Source organism: Mytilus edulis, chromosome 3, assembly GCF_963676685.1.
Source record: "Mytilus edulis chromosome 3, xbMytEdul2.2, whole genome shotgun sequence".
Taxonomy (NCBI): Eukaryota; Metazoa; Mollusca; class Bivalvia; order Mytilida; family Mytilidae; genus Mytilus; species Mytilus edulis.
This window is the reverse complement of record NC_092346.1, coordinates 18,190,018-18,217,828: the sequence shown is the minus strand read 5'-3', so window position 1 is coordinate 18,217,828 and position 27,811 is coordinate 18,190,018. Positions and strand designations below refer to the sequence as shown.

Here is a 27,811-nt window from a genome sequence, read left to right as displayed (position 1 = left end):
CTTCCATTTATCTACAATCTTTAATTGTCAATTTTAAAGTATCAGCGTATATATAAGCATTTGAAATTCTTTTCAACAAACTGAAACCATTTAGTGAAACCAAATGCTCTGACACCAGTGCTTCTATTCCGTACAAACTAAAAGTGAACCTGAAGTAACGATGTCTTCATTGACGAAAAGGAAAGCTTCAACCGAACATTCCTCGGCTAAAATCGCCTGGACCAACGAAGACACTGGGAGCACAGATGACATTACCACTACAATGTACTGGTACATCATGACAATGGCATGGTTTGGCTTGTTTTATCCCTTCAAAATATTCAAAGATGGTCCAAAGGAACAACTATTATCGAAAACAAAATTACCACGATGTAGAAAGACAGTGATGCATTTCGGATTTTGCTTTAGCCTTGCGTTTTTACTAGGAATGAATTGTGTCAGAGCTACAGTTGGTATTTTTGTTGGAGACTTTCTTGATCTTACTCGTAACTTTAAACTTGTTCATGCTACATGGGTGACTCTTTGCTTTGTCAATACTGCATCCCTTTTATACGTTTCTTACAAACCAGAAGGATTACGTGCTTTCTTTGATCAATGGAACAAAAGTCGAAAATATGCATTTTTACATTTTGGATTTAAAACAAACGGAAGAAAAATAAAGATGAAAGTCATTGTATATCTTACAATAGCACTTATTTTAGTTGTTTTTAACATCGTATCGGTCGGCACAATCATGTTTGGTGGTTTCGGATTCGCATCTGACTCATTCTCGCTCGTCTTTTCAGCTCCATTTAAACCTACGACGACCGTTAAAGTGTTTGTACATTTATTAAATGTTATTAACGGAATAGCATGGATATTTCCTGTCATATTCTTTATTCTTCTCTGTTCTACTCTTACAGATGACTTGGAGACATACAACACATTTCTAAATAAGCTAACTAAGGATAATAATGGTAAAATAGGACAAAATCTGACTCATCTTCGGATAATGCACTTAGAACTGTGTAAAACTATTAACAGTCTGGATAGCTCATTCAGTTGGCTTCTGTTTACTTGGTTTTTGCTTAACATTGGAAATGGCTGTTTCATAGCCTTTTTACTTCTAAATACTTCATATGATATATTTGGTACCAGTGTGCTGGTGTTTTGGCTCATTGCCAGCTGTGTTTATATAGGTGCAACATCTATTTCAGCGGCCATCCTCCAGGAAAAGGTAATTTAATCTTAAATTATGAAATATTGTTCTCGGTAGATGTGAAAACGAATAAAGTGAAACTCATACTGGCCATTGGTTCTGATCATCAACATAGACAAAGGAGTGGGCAATTTTTTTTTTTTATTTTTTAGTTATATAACGATTTTGGCCTAAGCCACCCAGAGCAATGATTATTTCCCGAATTTGATTCATGAGTTTTGAACAGCGGTATACTACTGTTGCCTTTGTTTTGCATCAAAATCAATTCCATTTACACAGCATTACCAATATTGTTGTCTGACATCAAAATTTGCTAAAATACACATTACTAAGTTTAAGATAAAAATACCATTGTTTGACATGTTTGCAAGTATGTGTAATGAAATTTGGCGTTTATGTGTTGTAGTGACAGTAGAGTCATCTATGTTTAAAGCAATTTCAAAATTAGTCAGAGCTACTAAGAAATTGTTTACTTTCCATACAAGCTACTGGACATACCTTTGATTTTGAAAAAGTAGGTGTATATTATATTCATATAACATGGTTATCGCCTCCAGCTTTTATATTTTGAGCCTATGACTTAAAATGGTAGAAATCAAATTTGTTAAGATAATCCGACATTCATTTACTTAAGAGACATATGATCTTCAGCCCTAGTGAATTAACGCTATACTCTAAATAAGCCCATACTTATTTTAACCGTTAAACCCAAATCAAACCTTTATTTAAGTACAGGGTTATAACTCTATTTTCAAAATATGACATAATATCATATTAAATCAGACATTTATTTCACCAGTCAACAACGCAACAGTTACCAACTTCATCTTGACACTGAATACTATCTTGTACGATAACTTTAAACAATTGTTACGAATAAAGAACGCGTAAAAGATTTCCCCTTTCTTTAATTGACCTGGATTTCTAGTATTCTATTATTTCAAGGTACATTAATAACATGTGATCTCTGACTGATTGTGTATATTTCGTTTATGTTGTTGAAGGTCGAAATGCACGTAAAACATTTGCGATCAAATTCACTATCAAAACACATTGGATCAAATGAGTCTCTGTCAAATGTTTGATTCTATTGTTTAATTGAAAACCATTTTTTGTTGTCTATTATACAACAACATATTTTCTTGGACTGGTCGATGGCAATATTCAATATTACTTCCTATGATCTGAAAACTGCTTTTCAAGCAAGTTCACCCAAAGAAAGAGAGTTTGAACGGACATCTATTTGTCATGGTAGTTTGGTGGAAATTGAAATATTCAAAGAAGGTGGTGTTGTTGACGCATACTACAAATGAAAGTCATACCCCGGTAAAGGGGTCACTATGGAGATTTGTTGAAAATCTAAAATTAGTCCTGTTAAAGACAGAAGGAATTTTGTCGGAGTGATTAATATATTGAGGTTAGAGTAAATAAACAAAACTAACTGTTGTCTAAGCTTTTCACTCTGTATCAAATGGGATGTGGAGTCCTTATATAGCGTACAAGCTTTTTCAAAAGCCAATGACGTTTTATCGAAAAATTGTTTGCCTATAACAATGGGTGATAATGGTGACAGTCATTTCCTAATTGGCGAATCGTGAAAAATAAACTAGTGCAAATTGTTCAAATCAAATAGTCAACAATTTCTGATGATTTGAAACTGATGCAATTAATATTTCAGTTATTAGAATGAAAAGAAGGTAAATATCAATCACATCTACTGGTGCCAGTATGAATAGGTAAATGAAGTTACAACGTTAAATCGCTAAATCAATGCTTCCATTTTTTCAATTTTATTAATTTATTAACTATCATTAAAAAAATCTAGTTTGCGACGTTATTATTTTTACCATTAACGAGGACTTGTTTTTTAGTGTTTGTGAGATTAATTGGTATGCTTGTTTGATTCTTTTAACCGGCTGTGTTGTTACGTCTGTGGTGGATGTTTAAAAAGAATTACTAGTAGCTGGCTTGATCCCAATAATTGTCAGTCACATTAACCTATTAAGTCTTTTGGGATTGCTTCATCAGTCAATATATAAAGGATTTGTAAATATCGGTAATTCAAATGGGAGTTAAAGCTTCCAAAAATGCCAAAAAAAACGATTAAGGACTATGCTTTTGGTTTTCTGCTCAGTGCGTTGAATTGAAGCTTTTGGTTTTGTTTTTTTCCATCGTTCCTGACAAAGATAAATTCAGAATGCGCTTTGGACGCATTCTTTGTGATGTTGGGTTTTTTTTTTTTTTACATCTTATAGATTTGTTTCAGGTACTAGGTACTTTGATTTTGATGCTTAGATGCTTAGCATACACCTGATTAGTTTAATTAATTAAAACATATGTTTTCCGTTTGTTCTGATGTTTTGTTGAGTACACAATTGACCTAGGTTTTAGAGAGAGCCCGTTATCTTATGATTGTCGCTGTTTTCGTTTATTGTGATGCATTTCCTCGTCGGTTTTATCTAGGGTTATATACCGTTCAAGGTCAACTTCTGTGTCTGTCGTATAAAAATCTTAAATCTGTTCGTTTTGTACAAGAAAAATATTCATAAATGGTGATAAAGTTATGTAACTGAATTGATGTGAGATGTTGGATGTTTCATATCAAGACTGTGTATATAGGTTGGTTAGAGCGAAGTTTTCGTTTTGAAGATAGTACTTTGGCCTATAATGGTTTACTTTTACAAATTGTGAGCTCGCTTAAGAGTTGTCCTATTATTGCTCGTACCACATCTTCGTATGTCTATGAAAGCTTTTTAAAAGTCATTGGCGTGTGGTACTTATAACAGTAATCGTTATTTGCCACTGTCAACTTTTAATTTACCAAATGCAAATAAAATAAAATTATGAAAAAGAAAGATATTTGTTTTAGTAAATTAAAGTAACTTAAGTGTGTGATACCATTCTTTGAGGGAATTCGATGTTTATTCATTCAAACACAATGTATAACAATACCACTATATCAATCAGAATGATTTCTTTGCAGTGTTTTAAGAAATGATTTTACTTTGTAGTAGTGTAATATTTGTGAAACATTCAATAATCAAATAAGGCGAATTTTCTGCTGTATAAAATCCACAAGTATGTTCACTTTTGAAGCCAATACTTTTTAAAGCCACACTAAAAGATCCAAAAACTATACTGAACGACATGTTTATGAAATAACAGCAATTTGTTTGCTTGAAAACTTTTATTCGTTATTGCAAAAAAAATGACTTAAAATATCTGATATTTTCTCCCTACCCAGTTTACCCCTAATGTTGTGTATAATGTGGACTAGTCATTGTTATTGAGTCTTAGGCAATTTGATTGGATAAAGCAATTGGTTGACCTGCTTTTCATACATGACTATTAATTATCAAGAATGTGCCTGACTGTGTATGGCTATCAAAATGACCTTTAAACTGAACAATGTACAAGTCAATATAATAATTTATCAATGAAAGTAAAGGTATGATTTTCACAAAATGTTCAGAGTAAACATAAGATAGACATATTTTTTAAAGCTTAATGCGAAGAAAAAAGAGAAAGTTTACAAATGGGACGTTTATTCTATTAAACAATATATAAAAAAGAAGATGTGGTATGATTGCCAATGAGACAACTATCCACAAAAGACCAAAATGACACAAACATTAACAATTATAGGTCACCGTACGGCCTTCAACAATGAGCAAAGCCCATACCGCATATAGTCAGCTATAAAAGGCCCCGATAAGACAAAGTAAAACAATTCAGGCGAGAAAAACTAACGGTCTTATTTATGTAAAAAAAATTAACCATAAACAAATATGTAACACATAAACAAACGACAACCACTGAATTACAAGGACAGGCACATACATAAATAATGTGGCGGGGTTAAACATGTTAGCGGGATCCCAACCCTCCCCCTAACCTGGGACAGTGGTATAACAGTACAACATAAGAACGAACCATACAAATCAGTTGAAAAAGGCTTAATAAAATTAACGGTACCAATTTTCTTGCATTTAACTCATCAGATAGACAAAAAATAAAAAAAATAAGTATTTCTCAAGGAGAAATGCAGAAATTTATTTTACGTACGGCTATCCCTGTTAAATTACTATTTATCATAACAGGAAAAGGCATTTTAAGTCTCATTGGAATATATTAATCACAATTAATCTTAAACTTATGAAGTCAGTCAAAAATGTCAAATTATGTTCAAACTGCTTATTTTTGGACGACCATTTTAATGTCAATTTCGTATATCTCACAAAATCTTGTTAGGCATTATAACGGTTACTATAAATTCCATTTACTAAAGACACAATGCTTCAGTAATGTGAGTTACAACGATTAACTTTAACGTTAATTTAGCTATTGACAATGAAATCCAATAATCCTCCCATTTTTCTGAATTCCTTAATTGCAATTAACAGTATAGGTATAAAAGCATTGCAAAGTCTATCAAACTAACTGAAATCATTTAGTTAAACCAAATGCTCTGACGCTAGTGCTTCTTCTCTGAGGCTAGTGCTTCTTTTCGGGATAAACTAAGAGTGAACCTGAACTAACGATGTCTTCATTGACAAAAAGAAAAGCTTCATCCAAACATTCGTCTGAAAAAATCACTCGGACCAACGAGAATATCCTGCGCACAGGTGATATTTCCACTACAATGTACTGGTACATTATAATAATCTCATGGTTTGGCTTGTTTTATCCCTTCGAAATTTTAAAAGATGGTCAAAATGAGAAACAATTAACGAAAACAAAATTACCACGATGTAGAAAGCTTAAAACAATGATGCATTTCGGATTTTGCTTTAGCCTTGCTCTTTTACTGGGAATGAATTGTGTCAGAGCTACAGTTGGTATTTTTGTTGGAGACTTTCTAGATGAAACTAGAATCTTTAAACTTGTTCATGTTACATGGACAACTCTTTGTTTTGTCAATTGTGCATCCCTTTTATACGTTTCATACAAATCAGAAGGATTACGTTCTTTCTTTGATCAGTGGAATAAAAGTCGAGAATTTGCATTTTTAAATTTTGGATTTAAAACAAACGGAGAAAAAATCAAAACAAAAGTAATTGTTTATCTTGCAATAGCTTTTATCTTTGTTCTTTTTAACATTGTATCGGTCGGTATAATCATGTTTGGTGGTTTTGGATCTGCATCTGACTCGTTTTCGCTCGTCTTTTCGGCTCCATTTAAACCAACGACGACCGTAAAAGTGTTTTGTTATGCATTGGTTGTTATTGACAACATATCATGGATATATCCAGTCATATTCTTTGTTCTTCTATGTTCTACTCTCAAAGTTGACTTAGAGACATACAACACGTTTCTTAGCAGTCAAACAAAGGAAAGCAACGGCAAAATAGGGGGAAATCTCACCCAGCTTCGGATAATGCACTTAGAATTATGTAAAACAATCAACAGTCTGGATAGCTCATTCAGTTGGCTTTTATTAACCTGGTTTGTGCTTAACATCGGAAATGGCTGTTTTATAGCTTTTGTTCTTCTGAACAGTTCATATGACATATTTGGTACAAGTGTGCTCGTGTTTTGGCTTATAGTCAGCTGTGTTTATATAGGTGCAACATCTATATCAGCGGCCATCCTCCAGGAAAAGGTAATTTGATTCTAAATTATGAAATATTGTTTACGCGAAAACGAATAGAATGAAACTCATCATAGCCTTTGTTTATGTAAATCAACATAGACAAAAGGGTGGGCAAATGTTTAAAAAAAAATGTTCTATGTATAATGAAATTTGACGTTGTTTTTTGTTGTTGTTGTAGTGACAGTGGAGTCATCTCTGTTTAATGCAATTTCAAAATTAGTCAGAGCTACTAAAAAATTGTTAACTCTCCATACAAGCTACTGGAAATACCTTTGATTTTGAAAAAGTCGGTATATATGATTTCATATAACATTTTCATCCCCTGTTTAGTATATTTCTAGGATTTTGATTGGTTAATGCACGTCGTTACAAAACCCATAGCCCCTGGGTGTTGCTAACCCATATACCCGGACGATGCTAACCATTATAATCCCGGGGAACTTCACGCAAGATTTCCTTAGTTCGTGGTTGCTCCTTGTGAAATACTGAATTCTGTAGATTATCCATGATGTCTGTAATAAAATATTTAATTCATTATCGATTTTGTTCTATTATGCCGATCATTTACACTCATTTCATTAAATGCATCACTTGAAGTTGAAGGAATGGGACTACTGACCTAGCTATGCAAATGACCCACGTTAACGTCACGCCATCCATGACGTAACTCTCACAACATTTAGCGCCAACTTTGACTCAATCCAGTTTCTCTTTCTCCGTTGAAATTTCATTAGCAACACGACGGGTGCCACATGTGGAGCAGGATCTGCTTACCCTTCCGGGGCACCTAAGATCACCCCGAGTTTTTGATGGGGTTCGTGTTGCTTAGTCTTTATTTTTCTATGTTGTGACTTCTGTACTATAATTTGTCTGTTTGTCAGCTTATTTTAATCTATGAGTTTGACTGTCCCTCTAGTATCTTTCGTCCCTCTTCTATCGGAAATATCTTTGATTTTGAAATAGTCGGTATATATGAATAAATGAATGAATGAATGAATGAATGAATGAATAAATAGTTTATTAGAGTACAACCTGAATATAATACAATATAATGTACATTGAGTATTGACATAATGATTCAGCCAGCCAAATAGGCTTATGATGTACTATCAGGTTTTAACTTTAAATATTACAGATATAACAAAATGAGGTCAAAATTATAACATTTAAAAAAATGTAGACATGCGTATACTTCGATATTTACTATAGAAAGATTAAAACAGTTATATAAATTCACGTCTTATATTGGAACATTCTAAAATAAAGTTTGCTACAAGTTTGGTATTAGCATTTAAGAGTACTGTAATGGCTTCGTTTGGAGGTAGCTCATCAATGTGAATAGAAGGTAACTCCCGTAACAGTCTGTTTCGTTCATCAGTATAACGGTCACAATAGATGAGGAAATGTGTTTCATCTTCAATCGAACATGAATTACACAATTTACATATACGTAGATTAGGTGGAATGTTTCTGTAACGACCTTGTTCAATTTCTAGTGGAAAAGTTCTAGAACGAATCCTTGCAAGTGCTGAACGTTGCACCCTTGATAAATGTATTTTTACATATGGTTCCGTTGAGAATTCGGACTTAAAAGTTTTATACGTTCTCAGTTTTGGCATTGTTCGCATTTCATTACTCCATCTATCTTTGAAGTCATCTGCACATTTACTTTTGACTGTTTCTAAAACGTAGTTTGTAGAAATATTCTCGCCACTGTAGTTGATCAAATGCGTAAGATTACAAGCATTCAAAACTGTCTTGATATTGTTAAACCAGGTATTTTTGTAGCGTGTAGAGGTTTCAATGTCCCAACAGAACACTTTACGACAAAGTCTATTGTCTGGCATTTTCATGAGGCGACACCATTTGGTGTATCGCATTACACTGCGTATGAATATATACAGGTAGCCAACCCATATCCCCTAAGACAGCAGGAATCGGAGCACATTGGCTAATGCCAAGGAATGTCCTTATAGCTCTGCATTGTAATCTCTCAAGTGAGTCATAACCCTTGATACCCCATATTCCAGAGGCATAATCCATAACCGGGATGACTGTTTTGTCATATATCTTTGTGTATATTTCGAAGTCCATATTTCCCATATGCAAGAATTTGGATGTTAACGATCCTAATGATCTGCTAGCTGACGCTGACAGTTCATTAACAGACACCTTATAGTCGATGTTTTCGGACAGTGTTAGGCCTAAATAACGGTACTTTTCTACGTAATCTAATTCCTTTTGTCCGTTAGTATATATGATATTCATATACTAGAACCATGGATATCACTTCCAGCTTTTATGTTTTTAGTCTATGATTTAAAGTAGTAGAAATCAAATAAGTTAAAAAAAATCTGACATGCATTAACATTAAGGGACCCATTACCTTTAGCCCTTTGGTGAGTTAACGGTATTCCCAAAGCAAGCTCATATATTTTCCTAATCCTGAAACCCAAAACAAATCCTTACAAAAAACGACACACGAGGCTACATCTTGAGAACAGGACCCCGTAAATTGCACGATGAACATGCATCCATTGTTTATGTTCAGAATATAACACCATATCGTAATGAATCAACCAAATATTCCACATGCCAAGAACGTATCCGATTCCTCTTTGACACTGAATACTAGCATTGTACGATATTAAACTTTGAACATTAATTGTCATCCCGGTTTTTTTAATTTCAATATTGCAAAAAAATAAATGTTACGAATTATGAACGCGTTAAAGTCAGACGGCTTATTTCGTCAGATTTTGTAGACTTCCCCCTTCTTGAATTGTCTTTGATTTCGGTAAATTTGTGTATACTATTCTGAAACTTATAGCAGGTGATCTCTGACTAATTGTGCATGATTTATTTATTTCTTTGAAATCGAAAACATTTGCGATCACGTTTCATAATCAAAACAAATCGTATCAAATCAGTCTTTGGCAAATTTCAAAATCTATTGTTTAACTGATTTTTTTGTTGTCTATGATGCAATAAAACATGTTCTTGGACTGTTTGATGGCAATATTTGGTTATACTTCATATGATCCGAAAATTGCCTTTTTAACAAGTTGAACCAAAAGAGAATTTGGCCGGACATCTATGTGTAATTGTAGTTTGAACAAAACGGAAATATTTATAAAAAGGTGATGCTGTTGACTGGAAGGGATCACTATGAAATCTAATATGAGTACTGTTTTAGAAATTCGAATTTTTTTTTGGAATCGTAATAATAATGAGGTAAAGTAAATAAACAAAACTACTGATGAAGCTTTCCACTCTGCTTAAATTGAATGTGTAGTCCTTATATATAATACAAGCTTTTTTCTAAAGCTAATGAAGTTTAAATGAAACATTGTTTGCTTATATCAATGCGTGTTAATGGTTATAGTCATTTCTTAATTGACAAATCGTGAAAATATAATAGAACAAATTGTTCAAAACAAATATTCATCTATTTCTGATGATTAAAAACTGATGAAATGAATATGTTAGAAAAGAAGGTCAATACCAATTACAGCTACTGATTCCCGAAGGACTTATTTAAGCTATTGAAGTTACAATGTTAAATTAATGAATCAATGCTTCAATTTTTGTAATTGTCATTTTTAAAAGTATTATCTCAAAACCTTAAACTAAAACCAGTTTTTTTTGTAACAAATACGCATTAAAACTACTCATACAACTTCAGCCTTTGAGTCACATAAAACATGCAAACTCATCATAGATACCAAAATTAAAATTCTATATTTACGCCAGACGCGCGTTTCGTCTACAAAAGATGCATTAGTGACGCTCGAATAAAAAAAAATGCCCAAAAGGCTAAATAGAGTACGAATTTGAAGAGCATTGAAAAATCCTAAAAGTTGCCAAATACAGCTACGGTAATCTATTCCTGAGGTAGAAAAGTTTTGTTAACAATTAGTTAATGATTTTGAACATCTCATTGAAACTCAAGTCAACACAGAAGTCCTGACTACTTGGCTGAAGATACCCTTGGGGGAAATAAATCTCCACCAGCAGTGGTTTCTTATAAAGAAGAACAAAGAATATTACTGGAAATATCCAAGCTATTAAGTCAATAATACAACATAGTTGAAATGGAGTTGAGTAGACAAACAATCTGGTTTCTGATGCAGATTTTTTATGTATTATTGACTTAATAGCTTGGATATTTCCAGTAATTTTCTTTGTTCTTCTTTGTTCCACTCTAAAAGATGACGTAGAAACATAAAATAGCTTTCTCACAAAGCAAATTAATGATAGCAATGGTAAGGTAGGAAAATATCTTACTCAGCTCCGGTTAGTGCACTTAGAACTGTTTAAAACTACAAGCAGTCCGGATAACTCATCCCGTTGGCTTTTGTTTTCTTGGTTTGTACTGACCATTGGAAATGGGTGTTTTACAGCTTTTGTACTTTTGAACAGTTCGTATGACGTATTTAGTACCATAATACTGCTGATTTTGGCTAGTTTCCAGTTGTGTTTACATCATTCATGTGTGGAACCTCAATCGCAGCAGCAACCCTCCATGAAAAGGTAAATTCGATAAATAATAATTCAATATCGAAAAATTATAGTTCAATATCGATATATAGCAATTCAATATCGATTAATATCAATTTCATACCGATAAGTTGACACTTAAAGGGTTATCAGCTACAAGCTATATAAGAAAGATAAAATATGCTTTGTTTTGTTCAATCAATAATAAATAAAGGCAACAGTAGTATACCGCTGTTTAAAACTCGTAAATCTATGGACAAAAAACAAAATCGGGGTAAAAACTAAAACTGAGGGAAACGCATTAAATATTAGAGGAGAACACGACACAACATTCAAATGTAACACACACAGCAACGGACTAAGCATTAGACAAAATCTGATGAGAATAACCAATATAACATCAAAACCAAATACATGAATTTGGGATAGAAAAGTACCGTGACACGTCTTATAGTAATGTGAATTCACACTCAAATATTGGAGAAAACAAACGACACAACGGAAACTTAACGTAAAAATGTTACACACACAGAAACGAACTATGATATAACAATGGCCATTTTCCTGACTTGGTACAGGACATTTTTTAAAGATAAAAAATGGTGAGTTGAACCTGGTTTTGTGGCATGCCAAACCTCGCACTTTGATGGCATTGTTAAATATAACATTAAAATGACAACATAATAATACAGGGCTACAATACAAATAAATAGGAGAACGTATTAGGCAAAGAAACACATGAATAATAGATAACAAAAGGCATCAAGTTTAAAATTCAATACGTCAAAATATGCCTCGTCCACACAAGACTTACCGGTGACGCCCAGATATAAAAGTTCGAAAGTCAAAAAAAGGGGTTACAAAGTTGTTAAGCTCTGAGGATCTTGAAATAAGGTACCGCTTTATGCAGCTAATATGGTTCATTTTTGTCAAAACAATCTTAAGAAGCATTGATGATGAATTATTCACTTGTAATGATTCGATCTCATTATCGATTCCCTATACACATAAACTCTATTTAACCCCTTGGCTAGAGATTGATACCACATGCATTGTGCAGGTTCAATTATTTAAATGAAACGAATGTCAACATTGAAAGTGAAGCAAAGGTAAAGCAATTGATTGACTAAATTATTTGATCCACCAAACAAAAACCATTCTTATACAGGTAAAAACAATGGTTAACATATATTTTTAATCTTTTATATGAAATTAAACAAACCAAGAAAAGTCCAAATGCACGAGTCTGGTATCTTTTCATATCTATATTTATGTTTATATCGCTTATTTGGCAACCGGGAGTGTTTGAAGGTCAACTCGACAGTTAATTAGATAGTGTCTCGACTAAAATACATAAGATACGAAGCTACATATTATCGGGATCATGTCCGGTATATTGTTTATTTTATAAAAGTAGTTTGTATGTATTTATACTTTTTTGATAATTTGGATATATGTTTTACATTTTAATGGTGAACATCAATTTGACAGCTAGTGCCCCTTTATTTATTATTCAATATGTTCAATATCGATAAATAGTAATTCTATGTCGATAAGAAATTAATGCAGGAAAACAAAATTCTTCCCAAAACTAGATGCGTTTGCATGTCCTTAGAAAAACGAACAATAAATAGAAGTTTTTGGTCTTTTAGAAGAAAAAAGTAAAATCACAAAAATACTGAACTTAGAGGAAAATCAATTCGGAAAGTCCATAATCACATTAGAAGACGGTTATTCTTGTTGTTGATGCTTGAAGTGAAATCGGGGTAAATGCAACAAATTGTGACCGTTAATTATTGCACCAAACGATGAAAAAAAGAGGTTAGGAAAAACACTTCTTATCATTTTGACACTCATTCATCATTAAGATTTTTAAAAAGTCAAAATTATATACTAGTACTCCGTTGAATTGAATATGTTAACCACCTAAAAAACCATCCTATGAAGGTTGATAATAAACATATCTTCTCAAGAATAACTTGAATTTACTTACACTTCCAGTTGACTCTACTTCGGCAGGGATATCGTCCGTCACGCAGGGCTTGTTTAATGATAGCGCCCCGCCATCGTTCAATTATCTTGCGCCATCGTAAAAATGACCAGCGTCATCGTTAAATTTCTCCCGTCGTTTTTATGGCCCAACGCCATTTTTTTAGTTGTTATTATCAAATGCATGTAATTGCATAGCCCTTAGGGTTTTTAAATTATGATTCAATACAGTTCTAACGCCTGAGGGATATCCGGATTGAGAGCGCTAATCACTTGTATCTGAGCTTGTACAGGTAGATCAACAAATCTTACAGGAGAATACTATCTGAAGATAGACGATTCGTTATTTTAGATATACGATTGGCCATTATTATAACATAGTTCGTTTCTGTGTGTGTAACATTTTTACGTTGTGTTTCCGTACGTTGTGTCGTTTGTTTTCTCCTATATTTAAGTGTGAATTCACATTACTATAAGACGTGTCACGGTTCTTTTCTATCCCAAATTCATGTATTTGGTTTTGATGCTATATTGGTTATTCTCATCGGATTTTGTCTAAAGCTTAGTCCGTTGCTATGTGTGTTAAATTTGAATGTTGTGTCGTTGTTCTCTTCTTATATTTAATGCGTTTCCCTCAGTTTTAGTTTGTTTTCCCCGATTTTGTTTTTTGTCCATAGATTTACGATTTTTGAACAGTGGTATACTACTGTTGCCTTTCGTTATCGAATTATTCAACTAAGTTTCAGCAAATGCTTATGATAATTTAGATTAAATGAATAAACTAAAATCCAGTTACAATGCAAAGAACAGAGTTCCACAAGTCGAACTCGTGTTATTTTGACTTACGCAATTAGCATTCCCCGTTTTTAAGAAGTACAAAATAGACGTAAAACATTAATATCGATTCATCGCAAATAACTCCAGTACTGCTGTAACGATAATATAGAATTACTTTAAAAGTTAAAATGTAAAAACTTAGATATTTACTGTGAAGAAATATCGTATCGTAATTCCGAATTCATTTCGTAGTTTACAATCAAATTGATACATCCGCGTTTCCGGTTTATATTCAGACTCGAAAGATACATGTTGCCTATCATTAATTTGCTAGATAAAGTCATTTAAAATCTTTTCATTTGTCAACATTTGCTTTACGAATTTCTTCGACCTTTTACATTACCAGTACGAATCTTTTTGTTTTTGCTGCAAATTATCTATACCGGTAATGCATAATGGTTACATGACTTCTGAATTTGTCATTGTCAAGCTCCACTTGATTTTAACCCCCCCCCCCTCCTCCCAAAAAAAAGAATAGAAAGAAAACTACATGGGGACCTTCATGACAGATTTTGGTCATTTTCGACTAATGGAGGACCATGAAGGCTTTGCATTTGAACTGTTACAAACGGCAATTAATAAATAAATTCATCATGAATACCAAGACTAAATTTTGTATATACGCCAGACGCGCGTGTCGTCTTCAAAAGACTCATCAGTGACGGTCGAATCAAAAAAGATAAAAGGGTCAAATAGAGTACGAAGTTGAAGAGCATTAAGGACCAAAGTTCCTAAAAGTTTTGTCAAATACAGCTAAGGTAATCTATGCCTGAGGTAGAAAAGCCAAAAATATTGATACGTATGTAATGGAAATTCAAATAAAAATAATTTAAATAAGCAATGAATAGTATGTTCAACTTTCCTTACATGGAAGGATGAAATACTTTCGATCACGCTACACTGTACAGCGTAGACACGATTTTTGATGGTGCAAGTTCCTCTATCGTTCAATTTTCATCCATCGAGACCCCTGGTTACAGACTCGATCCTCTGAATGTATTTTGAGAGAATCTTTGATTTATTGAAGATTGATTTGCTTGATTGAGTGTTTGTTTGCTCGATGTCTATTGCCAAGTATTTAATGAACTAAAATGTCTCAGAGATGTATGATATATGTCAATATTACAGCAAACCAAGAAACTACAAATAACCATCAGAAATTTATTTGAGGAAGATATGATAAATAAATCTACAAGGTGGTGGGTTGCTCGGCATGAAGGATGGAAAATTTGACTCTCAAATGTGTTTTGATAACTAATCTTTGATGGCTCAATAATGTTTTACACAACTACGAAACTAACTCTATTTATTAAAATTTTGTCTCTTCTTTAAGTCAAGTTTTTATAAGTAACTCATGTGCTTATAAAATATCGTTGAATCTTATCGCTGAATCGTATCGCTGCCTTCAACTCGATATTTCTAGGAATAAGCTTAGATGATTCCTACCGTCTGGATTGTTCACGGAATTTTTTAATTATAACTACTTCAAGGGTTTCGGTATTTTTTTAAACCTTAGCTTTATTATCTAAATTGTTTTGAGTGTTTCTGATTAGGGTAACTTCATAAAAGCGCTTTAGATCCATACATTCATAGTGTCTTTTTTATATTCTATGTCTATGTTTCAGATCGGTACTTTTTTAAGCCCCACCTACGATAGTAGAGGGGCATTATGTTTTCTGGTCTGTGGCTCCGTTCGTCCGTCCGTCTGTGGTTCCGTTCGTCCGTCCAGGTTAAAGTTTTTGGTCAAGGTAGTTTTTGATGAAGCTGAAGTCCAATCAACTTGAAACTTAGTACACTTGTTGCTTATGATATGATCTTTCTAATTTTAATGCCAAATTAGATAATTACCCAATTTCATGGTCCATGGAACATGGAAAAGGATAGTGCGAGTGGGACATCCGTGTACTTTGGACACATTCTTGTTTTTAATCTTTTTTGTGCTTAGTATCGGTTTGATTCGTATAGTCCTTTCAAACTAATTTTAACAGTTTATTTTGATGTTCTGTTGTCCCTCAAATGTTTAAAGTTTGACAGGGAGCCTATAATTCTATAATTATTCTTCTTTTTTTTTTTGTGTCATAATTGTTTTCGTTTAATATAAATGTTTAGACTTTTATGTCGTCCCATATGGTTAAAAGGTTATTTTTGTCGGTGGACCGTTAATTATAAATCGGATAATTTCTATTCTTATCTTAATCACTATTTTTATCGGTTTATCAGGTCATAGAGATTCATAAATCAGAATAGATTTTATAAGGTTTTATTTTGACATGAGGTTAGATTACAGCAGAATAATCTCACTTCTCGCAAAATAACATCAATTATTTATTGTTTCATCATCGACACCTGAAACGAAATTCCGGAAGCTTAGACTTAATTTTCGTTCGAACACACTTTACCGCCCACATGGAAATTTCGTCGTATACATCAAAGAAGAAACATTCGGATTCTTAGAACAAATTTCCTTCCTTCCACATTTATATATTTTATTGCTGAATAAAGTAGTGATTCTTTGGAAATGTCCAATTGGATGAAAATCGTATTTTCTGCACTTTTATATTCATGCAAATTATATTATAAAAGCTACTGATTCTGAGTGACAGATTGTTAATGATGTTTTGGCCCACTTTTTCAAGACTTCTGAATCAACTGATCCATATATATCAAATCAATTTTTCGTAACAGTCTAAAATGGCTTTTAATTTAAACAAATGACTAAGGGATTTGAATCGATCAGCAGTTGTTAGTTAAGTCTGCATCTTAAAATAAATATTCCGCTCCCAAAAATGATAAGATGAAATTTCCCCACTACAATAGTACCAACATACTACGAAGTTTATCATTATAGCAAACGCAATACAGTTATAAAATGTAAAGTACCTTATCATATGACAGGCAAGACACGTGTTTATGGAACGCCACAGCTGTCTTATGTGGTACTCCGGCATTACGTTATGTTGTTTTATTTTTCCTTGATGATATGTTTGTCTTTGAATAATATGAGTCTGACATAACGTTATATGATGTTTCGATATAAATCAATATAGCCATTACTCAATGAGTATACGATATTACATTATATGGTTTCGTATTGACTTTACACAGTTTTGTCAGTATTTGATATGATTCTGTCATTACTCAATATGATTTTAACATTCTTGATTTCTGTGTGGCTTATGCCTAATTTAGTTGTTTCATTACACAATGTGGTTTTGTTATTTCGTTATAATGATTTACCAGTTATTGTTATGGATTTAACATTACATAATGAGGCTTCAAAATTGCACAATAGTGTTGAAAGTGGCGTTAAACACTAATCAATCAATGAGATGAACACAAACTGAAAAAATAGTATTTAGGTAATCAGAATAGAAAGAAAGTCAATACTGACTCCATCTACTAAGACCTTTATGATTTAGTCATTGACGTTACAACATTAAACTGTTGACATAAAATTCAATCATTGCTTTCATTTCTTTTATTGCTTTAAAAGTAAATTTTGAGTATTAACTTTAATATAAAAATTCAATGATATTTCTCTCATTAACCTTTAGCCTTTCAGTCACATAAAATATTCAAAAGTCAGTGTTATATGATTCAAATATTTTTGTCGAAAGTTCCTTATTTTTTGGATTTTGAATATATTTTAGATTATAATTTCGTAACAACATATTTTAGTTGGTCCAATTCCGCTTGTCGATCAGATTTCGAATTTGTTATTTTATATGTGTTGCCTTCTTTTTCATACTCAGTAATGATATTGATCATTGAAACACATGGATTCGAACAAACATGAAAATGTTCAAGCGACTTTCCAGGAATTATTTTTGATACCGCACGTTCTCCTCCGAAATACATTTATATCAACGAGGCGATAAACAACTTGATATTAGTTACAACATTTTATTTTCTAAAACTTAAAGAGGGAGTCTGTTACAACTATGTCTTCATTGACAAAAAAGAAAACACTGCCCGAACATTCTTCGGTTAAAGTTGCCTGGACCAAGGAGAAAATTCAGAGCACAGATGACATTTCCTCTACAATGTACTGGTACATCATAACAATGTCATGGTTTGGATTTTTGTATCTCTTTAAAATCTTAAAAGATGGTAATAATAAAATACCATTGACAAAAAACAAAATCACCACAATGTAAAACCCAGTGATGTATTTCGGATATTGCCTAAGCCTTGTTTGTCTATTAGGAATACATTCTTTTCGAACAATTGTTGGTATATTTGTTGGAGACTTGCTTGATGAAACAAGAAACTTCAAACTAGTTTACAGTACATGGGTAACTCTTTGCTTCGTCACAAGTGCATCAATTTTACACATTTCTTTCAAAGCTGAAGGTTTATGTGTTTTCTTTGATCAGTGGAATAAAAGTCGAGAATTTGCATTTACACATTTTGGAATAGTAACAAAGACCAGAACAATCAAGTTAAAAGTAAAAGCATATCTCATAGTAGCATTGATATTCCTAGCTGTTAACGTCGCAGCAACCAGTTTACTCATGTTTGCTGGGTTTGGATCTGCATCCGAATCATTCATCTTTGTCTTTTCAGCTCCATTTAAACCAACGATAACCGTTAAATTGTTTGTTTACATATCAAATGGTAATAGCGGAGTACCATGGATATTTTCAGTAATATTCTTTGTTCTTATATGTTCTATTTTAAAAGATGATTTGGAGACATACAACATTTTCTTTAATGAGCAAATTTAGGATAACAATGGCAAAATATGGAAAGATCTTACTCAGCTTCGGTTAGTGCACTTAGAACTATGTAAAACTATCAAAAGCCTTGATATGTCATTCAGTTGGCTTTTGTTTACTTGGTTTGTACTTAACATTGCAAATGGCAGTTTTATAGCCTTTTTACTCCTTAACAGTTTATATGAAACGTCTGGTACAACAGTGCTCTTGTCTTGGCTTATTAAACAGTTACAAGTTGGGTTTATATATGTGCTACATGTATATCAGCAGCTATTCTACATGAAAAGGTAATTAAAAATACTAGTGGGTACTTATAAACGTAGAAAGAAACTCAAGCATAAACCCTTATACGTTTTCGAAATCTGACATACGGACTATAATGCAAATTGATTTCTCTAAAAGGACACCTCCTTCGGGAATATGTACAAAATAGCAAGTCACTAAGTATATTTGTTGTTTTGAAATTATATAACCGTATGAAAATTCCATAAAACATAGACGAGCAGGATAGGATATTCATAAACCTCAATTGATATTCGTCAAATTATTAATTTTAAAGTGTAACAATGTATCGATACTAGTGTTAGAACTCCTCAAAATTGAGTTTTTTTGTGGATGCACTCCTTTATTCTTTTATGTTGCATATATAATTATGATATGAAATAAGTAAGCCTTAGGCGCACACAAATCTTTTCCTAGACAAGTCTGTCGTATATACCAGTATTCACGTATTTTTATCAGTAAAGAACGACTCAATTTGCCAAGTCTGCCAGTACAAGAATTTGTTAATTCAACAAAAGAATTAGATTTTAAATTAATTAAATTTTATTATTGAAATGTTGACTCAGCTTGTCGTGACAGTGCAAAGTTATTCGTGTTTCTTGAGATAATCTTGCCTTATTTTTCTTTTGAATACAATACCATTTTGAGTGTTAATTTAAATATAACAAAGCGTTATAAATTTATAGTATAAGACAAGGAAAGAGTTTTTTTCTTTTATGTTTTTTTTCTCTATTGGATTTCACATTTTGTCTTCCCATGACCAATTGAAAATTACTCATAAAGCCTATATCCCAGTAGTAAGGGAGGTTAGATAAAATCAAAATTACATACGTTTAAGGATCATCTCGAAATGATTGAACTCAGTAGCGCAATATGTTATCAAAGTTACATATCGATCGGTACAAAAATCTCGATTTATCTGATTAACCAATGGTTTCCTTTTCTGGGTTGTGATATATAGACAGAGTATGAATTCAAATTACAGGTGGTGTATGCATATCAGGATATACTACACATATCAAGCCACCTGCCCTTAATCTTTTTGGAGTTCCTGCTGTTCTTCAGTTTTTGTTAAATTTGATTTGTCTTCTTAATCGATTTATGAGATTTGAACAATAACTTTATATACTGAACAGTAGGGGTTTGTTCGTTATTGAAGGACCTGCAGACACCATCAATTGTTCATCTCTGAGCCTGTGTCTATTTGTCTTCATCCTCATTATTGTAGGACGTCCGGCAATCGTTAATTGTTCATCCATGTGTCCTTTGTTTATTTGTTTTCATCCTCATTATTTGAGGCCGCAATGCGACCATTAATTGTTCATCTTTGCTTCCTTTGTATATTTTCCTTCATCCTCATTATTGTAGGACGTACGGCGACCGTTAGTTGTTCATCTGTTTTTTACTTTTTCTATTTGTTTTCATCCTCGTTATTTTCATGTTGTACGTTGCTGTTTTATGTGATAATCTGTTGTATACACTGTATGATAGAACGAGACAATATCTGTAATTGTAATAATTGATAGGAGTCTAACTTTGATTGTATGCTTTGTATAGAAGTAAAATGGGTCAATCAAAAATGTATAGCTCAAAAACTTAATGATTATATGTTTAAGTTTTACGAAAAATACGTTCTTAAAAACATTTTTTTTAAAGAATGTGTGCTACTATTGTTACCACTGTCCAAACTGTTATCGTGTTATTGGATAATCCTGTCAATTTCAAAATCTCCAAAGGTTTATTTTAAACATGATTAAATGGTTTAAACCTTTAGTCTAACCGTGATAAACGAATGATCAAGCCCAAAATTTCAAACCGAAAAAGACCTTTCATTGATATTTTCAAAATCATTGTATATCAATGGAAAACCTGAATCCATTGAAAAAGAAAAATGATTTTTAAGTGCATGTTGTTGGTTTGATTGGAAACAGGAAGAAAGATGTGAAAATTATTTACCAATTTCTATTTAGTTTACAATATGTTAAAAACAGCACTGTGTAAAACTTATATTATGTGTTTTACTTATGGCTTAAATAGTCAACGGGGAAACATTTAAACCGCAATCTTTTTTTCCTTCAAAGTTTTTTTTTACTTATAGTAATTTCAAAAAGCTGTTTGTTATGCAGTAACTTCAGACGGAAAAGAAAACCTGAAAAAAACAAGAACCATTTCTTGGTTCTTGAAGTTTTAAGGTATAGAAGACGGTACGAGTATTTTACATTCGAGCATTTTAAAACTGGTTCAAAATAAATTTGCCCCTAATAAAAATAATACAATAGTGCAAGTAAATATTTAACAATTCCAGAGTAAAATTAAATAGAAATATATTTATTTAAGTAATTAACATGTAAAGATAATCAATACCAATTATGATCACTAATGATATGACGATTAAATAATTGAAGTTACAACGATTACGATTGCGTTAGACTATTTGTATACAATTTAAACAATGCATTTATTTCTCTAATTGCATTAACTGTCATTTTGAAGTTTTAAGTTAAACGCATTTCAAGTGTTCCTCATACGCCGTTGAGTCCCATTGGATATTCGGAAGCTATTGTATAACAGTTCCTTTTCTACAAGTGATTTTGAAGACAACATGGCTTCATCGACAAAGAGGAGAACAATATCCAAAAAGTCGTCTTCAAAAATTGCTTGGACCATCGAAAACACTCGGAACACAGATGATATTTTGTATACTATGTACTGGTACATCACAGCAATGTCATGGCTTGACATGTTTAATTCCTTCAACATTTTAAATGAGGGTCGAAATGAAAAACCATTGACGAAACGAAAATTACCACCACGTAGAAAGATACGTTTCGGATTGTGCTGTTTCCTTGCTCTTTTACCAGGGATGAATTGTATCAGAGCTATAGTTGGTTTTTTTTTAGGAGACTTTTTAGATGAAACTCGAAACTGTAAGCTGGTTAATGTAACATGGGTGACTCTATATTTTGTTAACATGGCTTCCCTTTTATACATTTCTTACAAACCAGAAAGATTACGTGCTTTCTTTTATCAGTGGAATAAAAGCCGAGAGTTAGCATTTTCACAATTTAGAATAATTACAAAGAAAACAACAACTCAATTAAAAGTAACAGCTTATCTCATAGCAGCATTCATATTACTATTCTTTAACGTTGTTTCGGTCGGCACAATAATGTTTGCAGGGCTTGGAACAGCATCTGATTCGTTCTCGCTCGTTTTTGTAACTCCATTTGACATAACAATAATCGTTAAAGTGTTTTGTTCGCTTTGGGGATTCTGTATATCGTCAGATTATGGGAATTCCAATGGGGACTAACTGTGCACCACTTATTGCGGACCTGTTTTTGTATTGCTATGAGTTACAATTTATGACAAAAATAAGCAAAGACCCATCGAAACAACATCTGATAAACAAATTCAATAATACTTTTAGATATTTGGATGATATTTTGGCTCTCAATAATGACGACTTCAGTATGTATATTAAAGAAATTTATCCTGTTGAACTTACTTTAAATAAAGCTAATACTAACAATGACCACTGCCCTTTCCTCGATCTTGATATCTATATCACTAACGGAAAGCTGAATACTAAAATTTAGTATCGTTAATTATCCGTTTTTAGATGGTGACGTTCCCTTGTCACCATCTTACGGTGTTTATATATCTCAACTTGTACGATTCGCTCGTGTATGTAACAATGTTTTAGATTTTAACGAGAGAAATTTATGTATTACTGAAAAATTATTACACCAGGGTTTTCGATATCACAAACTAGTCAAAACATTTACTAAATTTTATCATCGGTATAAGGACATCATTCGTAAATATAGCTCAACATGCAGACTTCTTATACGTTCAGGTATTTCACATCCAATTTTTTATGGAAATATTCTTTATAAAGCACAAAGGTGTCAGTATTCACCTCAAAAACTAACAAAACCTATGAATAGACTTATTAAGAAGGGATATAGTTACGATACTGTTGTCAGGTCATTAAAGATTGCATATTTTGGCGTTAATATTGATTCTTATAGGGTCTTTGCATCGGAACTAAACACATTTATTCAAAAAACAGTTGTTGGCATGACACGGGTTATGTTCTTCTCATATATGTTATGATGGTATGATACTAAACCCCTAACGGGAAGGATTGTGCCTGATGTTCATATGATGAAATCATAATCTTTCAGTCAGTTTAATTGAAGTCTGGAGCTGGCATATCAGTTAACTGCTAGTAGTCTGTTGTTATTTATGTATTATTGTCATTTTGTTTATTTTCTTTGGTTACATCTTCTGACATCAGACTCGGACTCCTCTTGAACTGAATTTTAATGTGCGTATTGTTATGCGTGTACTTTTCTACATTGGCTAGAGGTATAGGGAGAGGGTTTAGATCTCACAAACATGTTTAACCCCGCCACATTTTGGCGCCTGTCCCAAGTCAGGAGCCTCTGGCCTTTGTTAGTCTTGTATTATTTTAATTTTAGTTTCTTGTGTACAATTTGGAAATTAGTATGGCGTTCATTATCACTGAACTAGTATATATTTGTTTAGGGGCCAGCTGAAGGACGCCTCCGGGTGGTGCGGGAATTTTTCGCTACATTGAAGACCTGTTGGTGACCTTCTGCTGTTGTTCTTTTCTAGGGTCGGGTTGTTGTCTCTTTGGCACATTCCCCATTTCCATTCTCAATTTTATTTTTATTTGCTTATGCAATAAATATTATTGACACAATAGCATGGATATTTCCAGTTGTATTCTTTTTGCTTCTCAGTTCAAACCTAAAAGATGACTTAGAGACATTCAACAGCTTTCTCTACAAGCAAACTAAGGATAACTGTGGTAAAATTGGAAAAGACCTTACTAAGCTTCGGATAGTACACTTAGAACTATGTAAAACTATCAGCATATTGGATAGCTGTTTCAGTTGGATTTTGTTTACTTGGTTTGTGCTTAACATTGCAAATGGCTGTTTTATAGCATTTGTACTTCTAAACGAATCATATGATAAGTTTGGTACAGCAATGTTGGTGTTTTGGTTCATTTCCAGTTGTGTTTATACAGGCGTCAGCTCTGTCTCAGCCTCCATTATTCGCACGAGAAGGTAATTTTAATATGTCTATGATAATAAACGAAGACATTTTTTTATACGGTGAACGAGTAAATTTTTATATTTTTATAAGCGGATTTAATAAAAACAAAATGTCATTAAACTAATGATATGGAATAACACTACACAATAGTTCACGTAATGATAAAAAAAATAAGAATTACCAAGATACAAATTCTAAAAACATTGAATCAAAATGTTTTCCCGTTTCTCGGGGTTATTTTAAAGATTACATCATATTAGCTATAGAAAAAAAACCAGGTTCAAATAGGTTTGTAATATTAAATACCGGTGAAATGTGTTTATCAACTCTATCATAAAGAGACTTCCAATCAATTAAGGAAGTATCTTCGCTATCCAAGGATTACGATTCGATTCCCTCCTCTCCACGGTTCTTTAAATTAATTCGCAATCCCATCCCATCCCATCATAATTTTTACGATGATGTTGTTGATAGAGCTAGTTGATAAAGAATCTTATTTCTAAGATTATACTAGAAATTAAACTTAAGACGCATTGAAATGTCTCTAGTATCTTGCACTAACCGCGAGTACTCATAGATCCGTATTTTCGAGTTTTGTTTTGATGTCGGTTTTTTTTTTTCTTTTGTTTTTGTGCTTTGTGCTGATCGGGTGAGTCAAACCGCCGACTGATTGAAACAGTTCGTTCTTTAATTTCGTTGATACACCGCTCTGCGAAGAAAGGAGAGATGGTCTGCTCACAAAAATATGATTAACCTCATCACATACTGAGCATGTTATTCAATGGTTGCAGTAATGTGTTGATCGCCGTCTGACATATTTGTTTTTCATTCATTGTTATATGATTCGTTTTTGAAAGTCGTACCCAAACTCATATTGTTCACATGTTTGACCTTTGCAATCGTATCGTGTCTCTTTAATTCTTATCAGCATGTTTCATTCTCTTTTTTTACAATCAAGTGAGGATACAAAATGCTGTTTTGAAATGTTGACCAAATTTGAAAACAACACTCTATCTGTGTGCTATTATTTCTTGCAGGCTCATGCACCATTAGAGTACCTTTACGACATAGACGTTAATGACATCAAACTGGAAGATCAGCCTCAGGTATAATATATTTTTAAAATACATTGGTTGCAAAGAAATGCCGTGATATATTTAATGACCACGACATGAAATATAGAGATAGGGAAAAGGGGAAACGAACTTAGCGACAAAAAAAATCAAAAAAGGAAATAACAGTATTACACACCATTCAAGAAGTTAGATCGTTTGTGCTTTTTCCGATAATAAAATGCACAAGTTGCAATTTATGTATCAGACCGTCATACTTACGTTAATTCTTTATAGAATTTCTGTGTAAACATTTACTCCCTGCTTTTCAAATGCCTATTCCGCCATTGATCACGATGTTGCTGTAGGAACTCCAATCGGAAATTAAACGTCCGATATCAGAATGTGTATCAAGATTTTGACCTTGTTTTCAGTAAATTCTTGCATTCTTTGATACGATATCCTTGTGTATTTTTACCAATATATTAGGCTTGTGGTTTATAATACAAGTATTATAGCGATTCAAGCTGAACCACCTATGTCGCCTCGTGGTAAAGTGACGAGTCCACTCTACCATTAAACAGATCAAACCAAAAACTTTAAAATGAATCATGACTTGTATATGCTGACTTGAGGTAGGCGCAAAAATAAGGCCGGGTTAAACATATTTTTGAGATTTCAACCCCTATACCTCTAGCTAATGTAGAAAAACAAACACACAGCAATACGCACAGTAAAACTCAGTTTAAAAGAAGTCCGAGTCCGATGTCAGAATATGTAACAAAAGAAACTAAGCAAAAGGACAATGTCTGATTTAATTAATTAGATCCCACACTTTTTCATTTCATGTTATCTATTGTTATTTTTCAGCTGTATTTATTTCTGTCCAAATTAACAAGTTCATCCGTAGGTTTAACAGCCTTTGGTTTGGTCACCATCACAAAAGAACTCCTTCTAACTGTAAGTAACATTTTTTTTCGTCCCACAAATTCATCTAAACTCAAATTTTGATTACTATATACAAACTCTTGTCTCGTAATTGGCTTTGGGTTCCTTTTGAAATTTTATACAAACAATATATACATATGGAACAGCATTGGTATGGTCTAACCTTATGATTTAGTAACATAAAAATTGTTAAATGGAGGATTCGGGGGACAATTGCCGCAAGTGTCGCTGCAACAGTGTTTTGAAGAAATAAACAAATTTGAAAAAGGTACCTTTGGCTGGTATCATTGCATTTTTAGAACTGCGTTAAAAGTAACATATATCGCACGAATTGTGTTCCATAAGTTGTATTAATAGGTCTTCTTTTTACTAATTACTAAAATGCATATTTTGAAACATTTGTCCCGGCCCCCTTCCGCAAAAACCTGATATTTTGACAGTTGTCATGAAATCCAGTCAATAAGATTTTTAATACATATTACATTACATTGTTTTTTTTTTTGTGTTTCAGTTAGCTGGCTTGTATTTGACCTACTTCTTCTTGCTGTTGCAGTTCAGATAGCTGTTTGAGATGATTAATGTCAGCACCATCTTCAACATATACATCTAGTTTGCATTATTTTATACAATGTTTAATCCTTTGAAATAAATATCAAAATGTATTTTGTTTATATTCGCCCATGAACAGATAATTCCTGACAAGAATAACAATAATCATAAGCACAGCATCAAAGTCGGAACCAACAGTACTATAACATGTTTAATACTAGGTTTACATTTCGGAGCATTTGAAGTTGTGAACAGTTTTAAGTTTTTGACAGAAGTTCGCATTGCCCAATGCCAGTTATTCAGACTTTTTTACTTCAGTCCTAATATTCGTTTTTATTTTTCGCCCCCTCATTCCGATCTTCCTACTTTTAAAGACATATCATTTTACAAGCATTGATTAGTATTTGTTTGTGTTCGTCTTGAATATGCATGAAATATTAGACATTGAACATCAGAAGCAAATAGTTTTTAATCAATCAATTCTTAAACTGGCTCTTTTTATTGAAAATCGGCTGTATTTTGGTCTATCTATATTAGAAGTGAGTAGCAAATACTAAGCACTTTTATGGCCAAAGTAACGGTCAATCAGTTCATATGATCGCTCATCAGCTTCAGCCGTTCAAAAGGGACACGAAAAGAACTATAATCGAAAGCATTTTCAGAGGTTCATTCAATAGTTTTTGTTTTATCAAATGATTTCACTAACTTTAAGTTATAAATGGAATCAGCTGTTGCAGGATGTTCACTTTGTTCCGATCTGATTGAGATACAAGTTGTGTGTCCACGTTTTGCTAACAAGGATGACTGTTCTAAAGACATTTCGGGATCCTTTGGTTTTGGCATTACATAGTCTAGTGCCAAACATTTGGTAAATGACTCAAATTCTGTTTCAAAGGCGTTAATCTTACACAGAGTCAAGCTAATTTCAATCAATCAAATTTTAATACTTTTTTGAAAAAGCACTAAACGCATACATAGTTAATATAAAGGACTCTCAAACTTACTAATATACGACACTTTAATAAAATAAAATATCATTATTTATATAAAAACA

At 32.8% G+C, this 27,811-nt stretch overlaps 1 protein-coding gene across 2 annotated transcripts; it reads left to right on the top strand.

The window, feature by feature from the left end:
- The first annotated feature begins 59 nt into the window (after positions 1-59).
- Positions 60-26,839, top strand: LOC139514804 (uncharacterized). 2 transcript variants are annotated; one of them, XM_071304422.1, is made up of 4 exons: positions 60-1,216; positions 25,246-25,314; positions 26,131-26,220; positions 26,720-26,839. In XM_071304422.1, exons 1-4 carry the CDS (start codon positions 161-163, stop codon positions 26,768-26,770), a joined length of 1,266 nt encoding a protein of 421 aa, XP_071160523.1. In that variant the 5' UTR covers positions 60-160; the 3' UTR covers positions 26,771-26,839. The 2 variants fall into 2 exon arrangements, with proteins under 2 accessions (XP_071160523.1, XP_071160524.1); XM_071304423.1 differs by lacking the exon at positions 60-1,216 and adding an exon at positions 6,565-6,800.
- Positions 26,840-27,811: the final 972 nt, after the last annotated feature.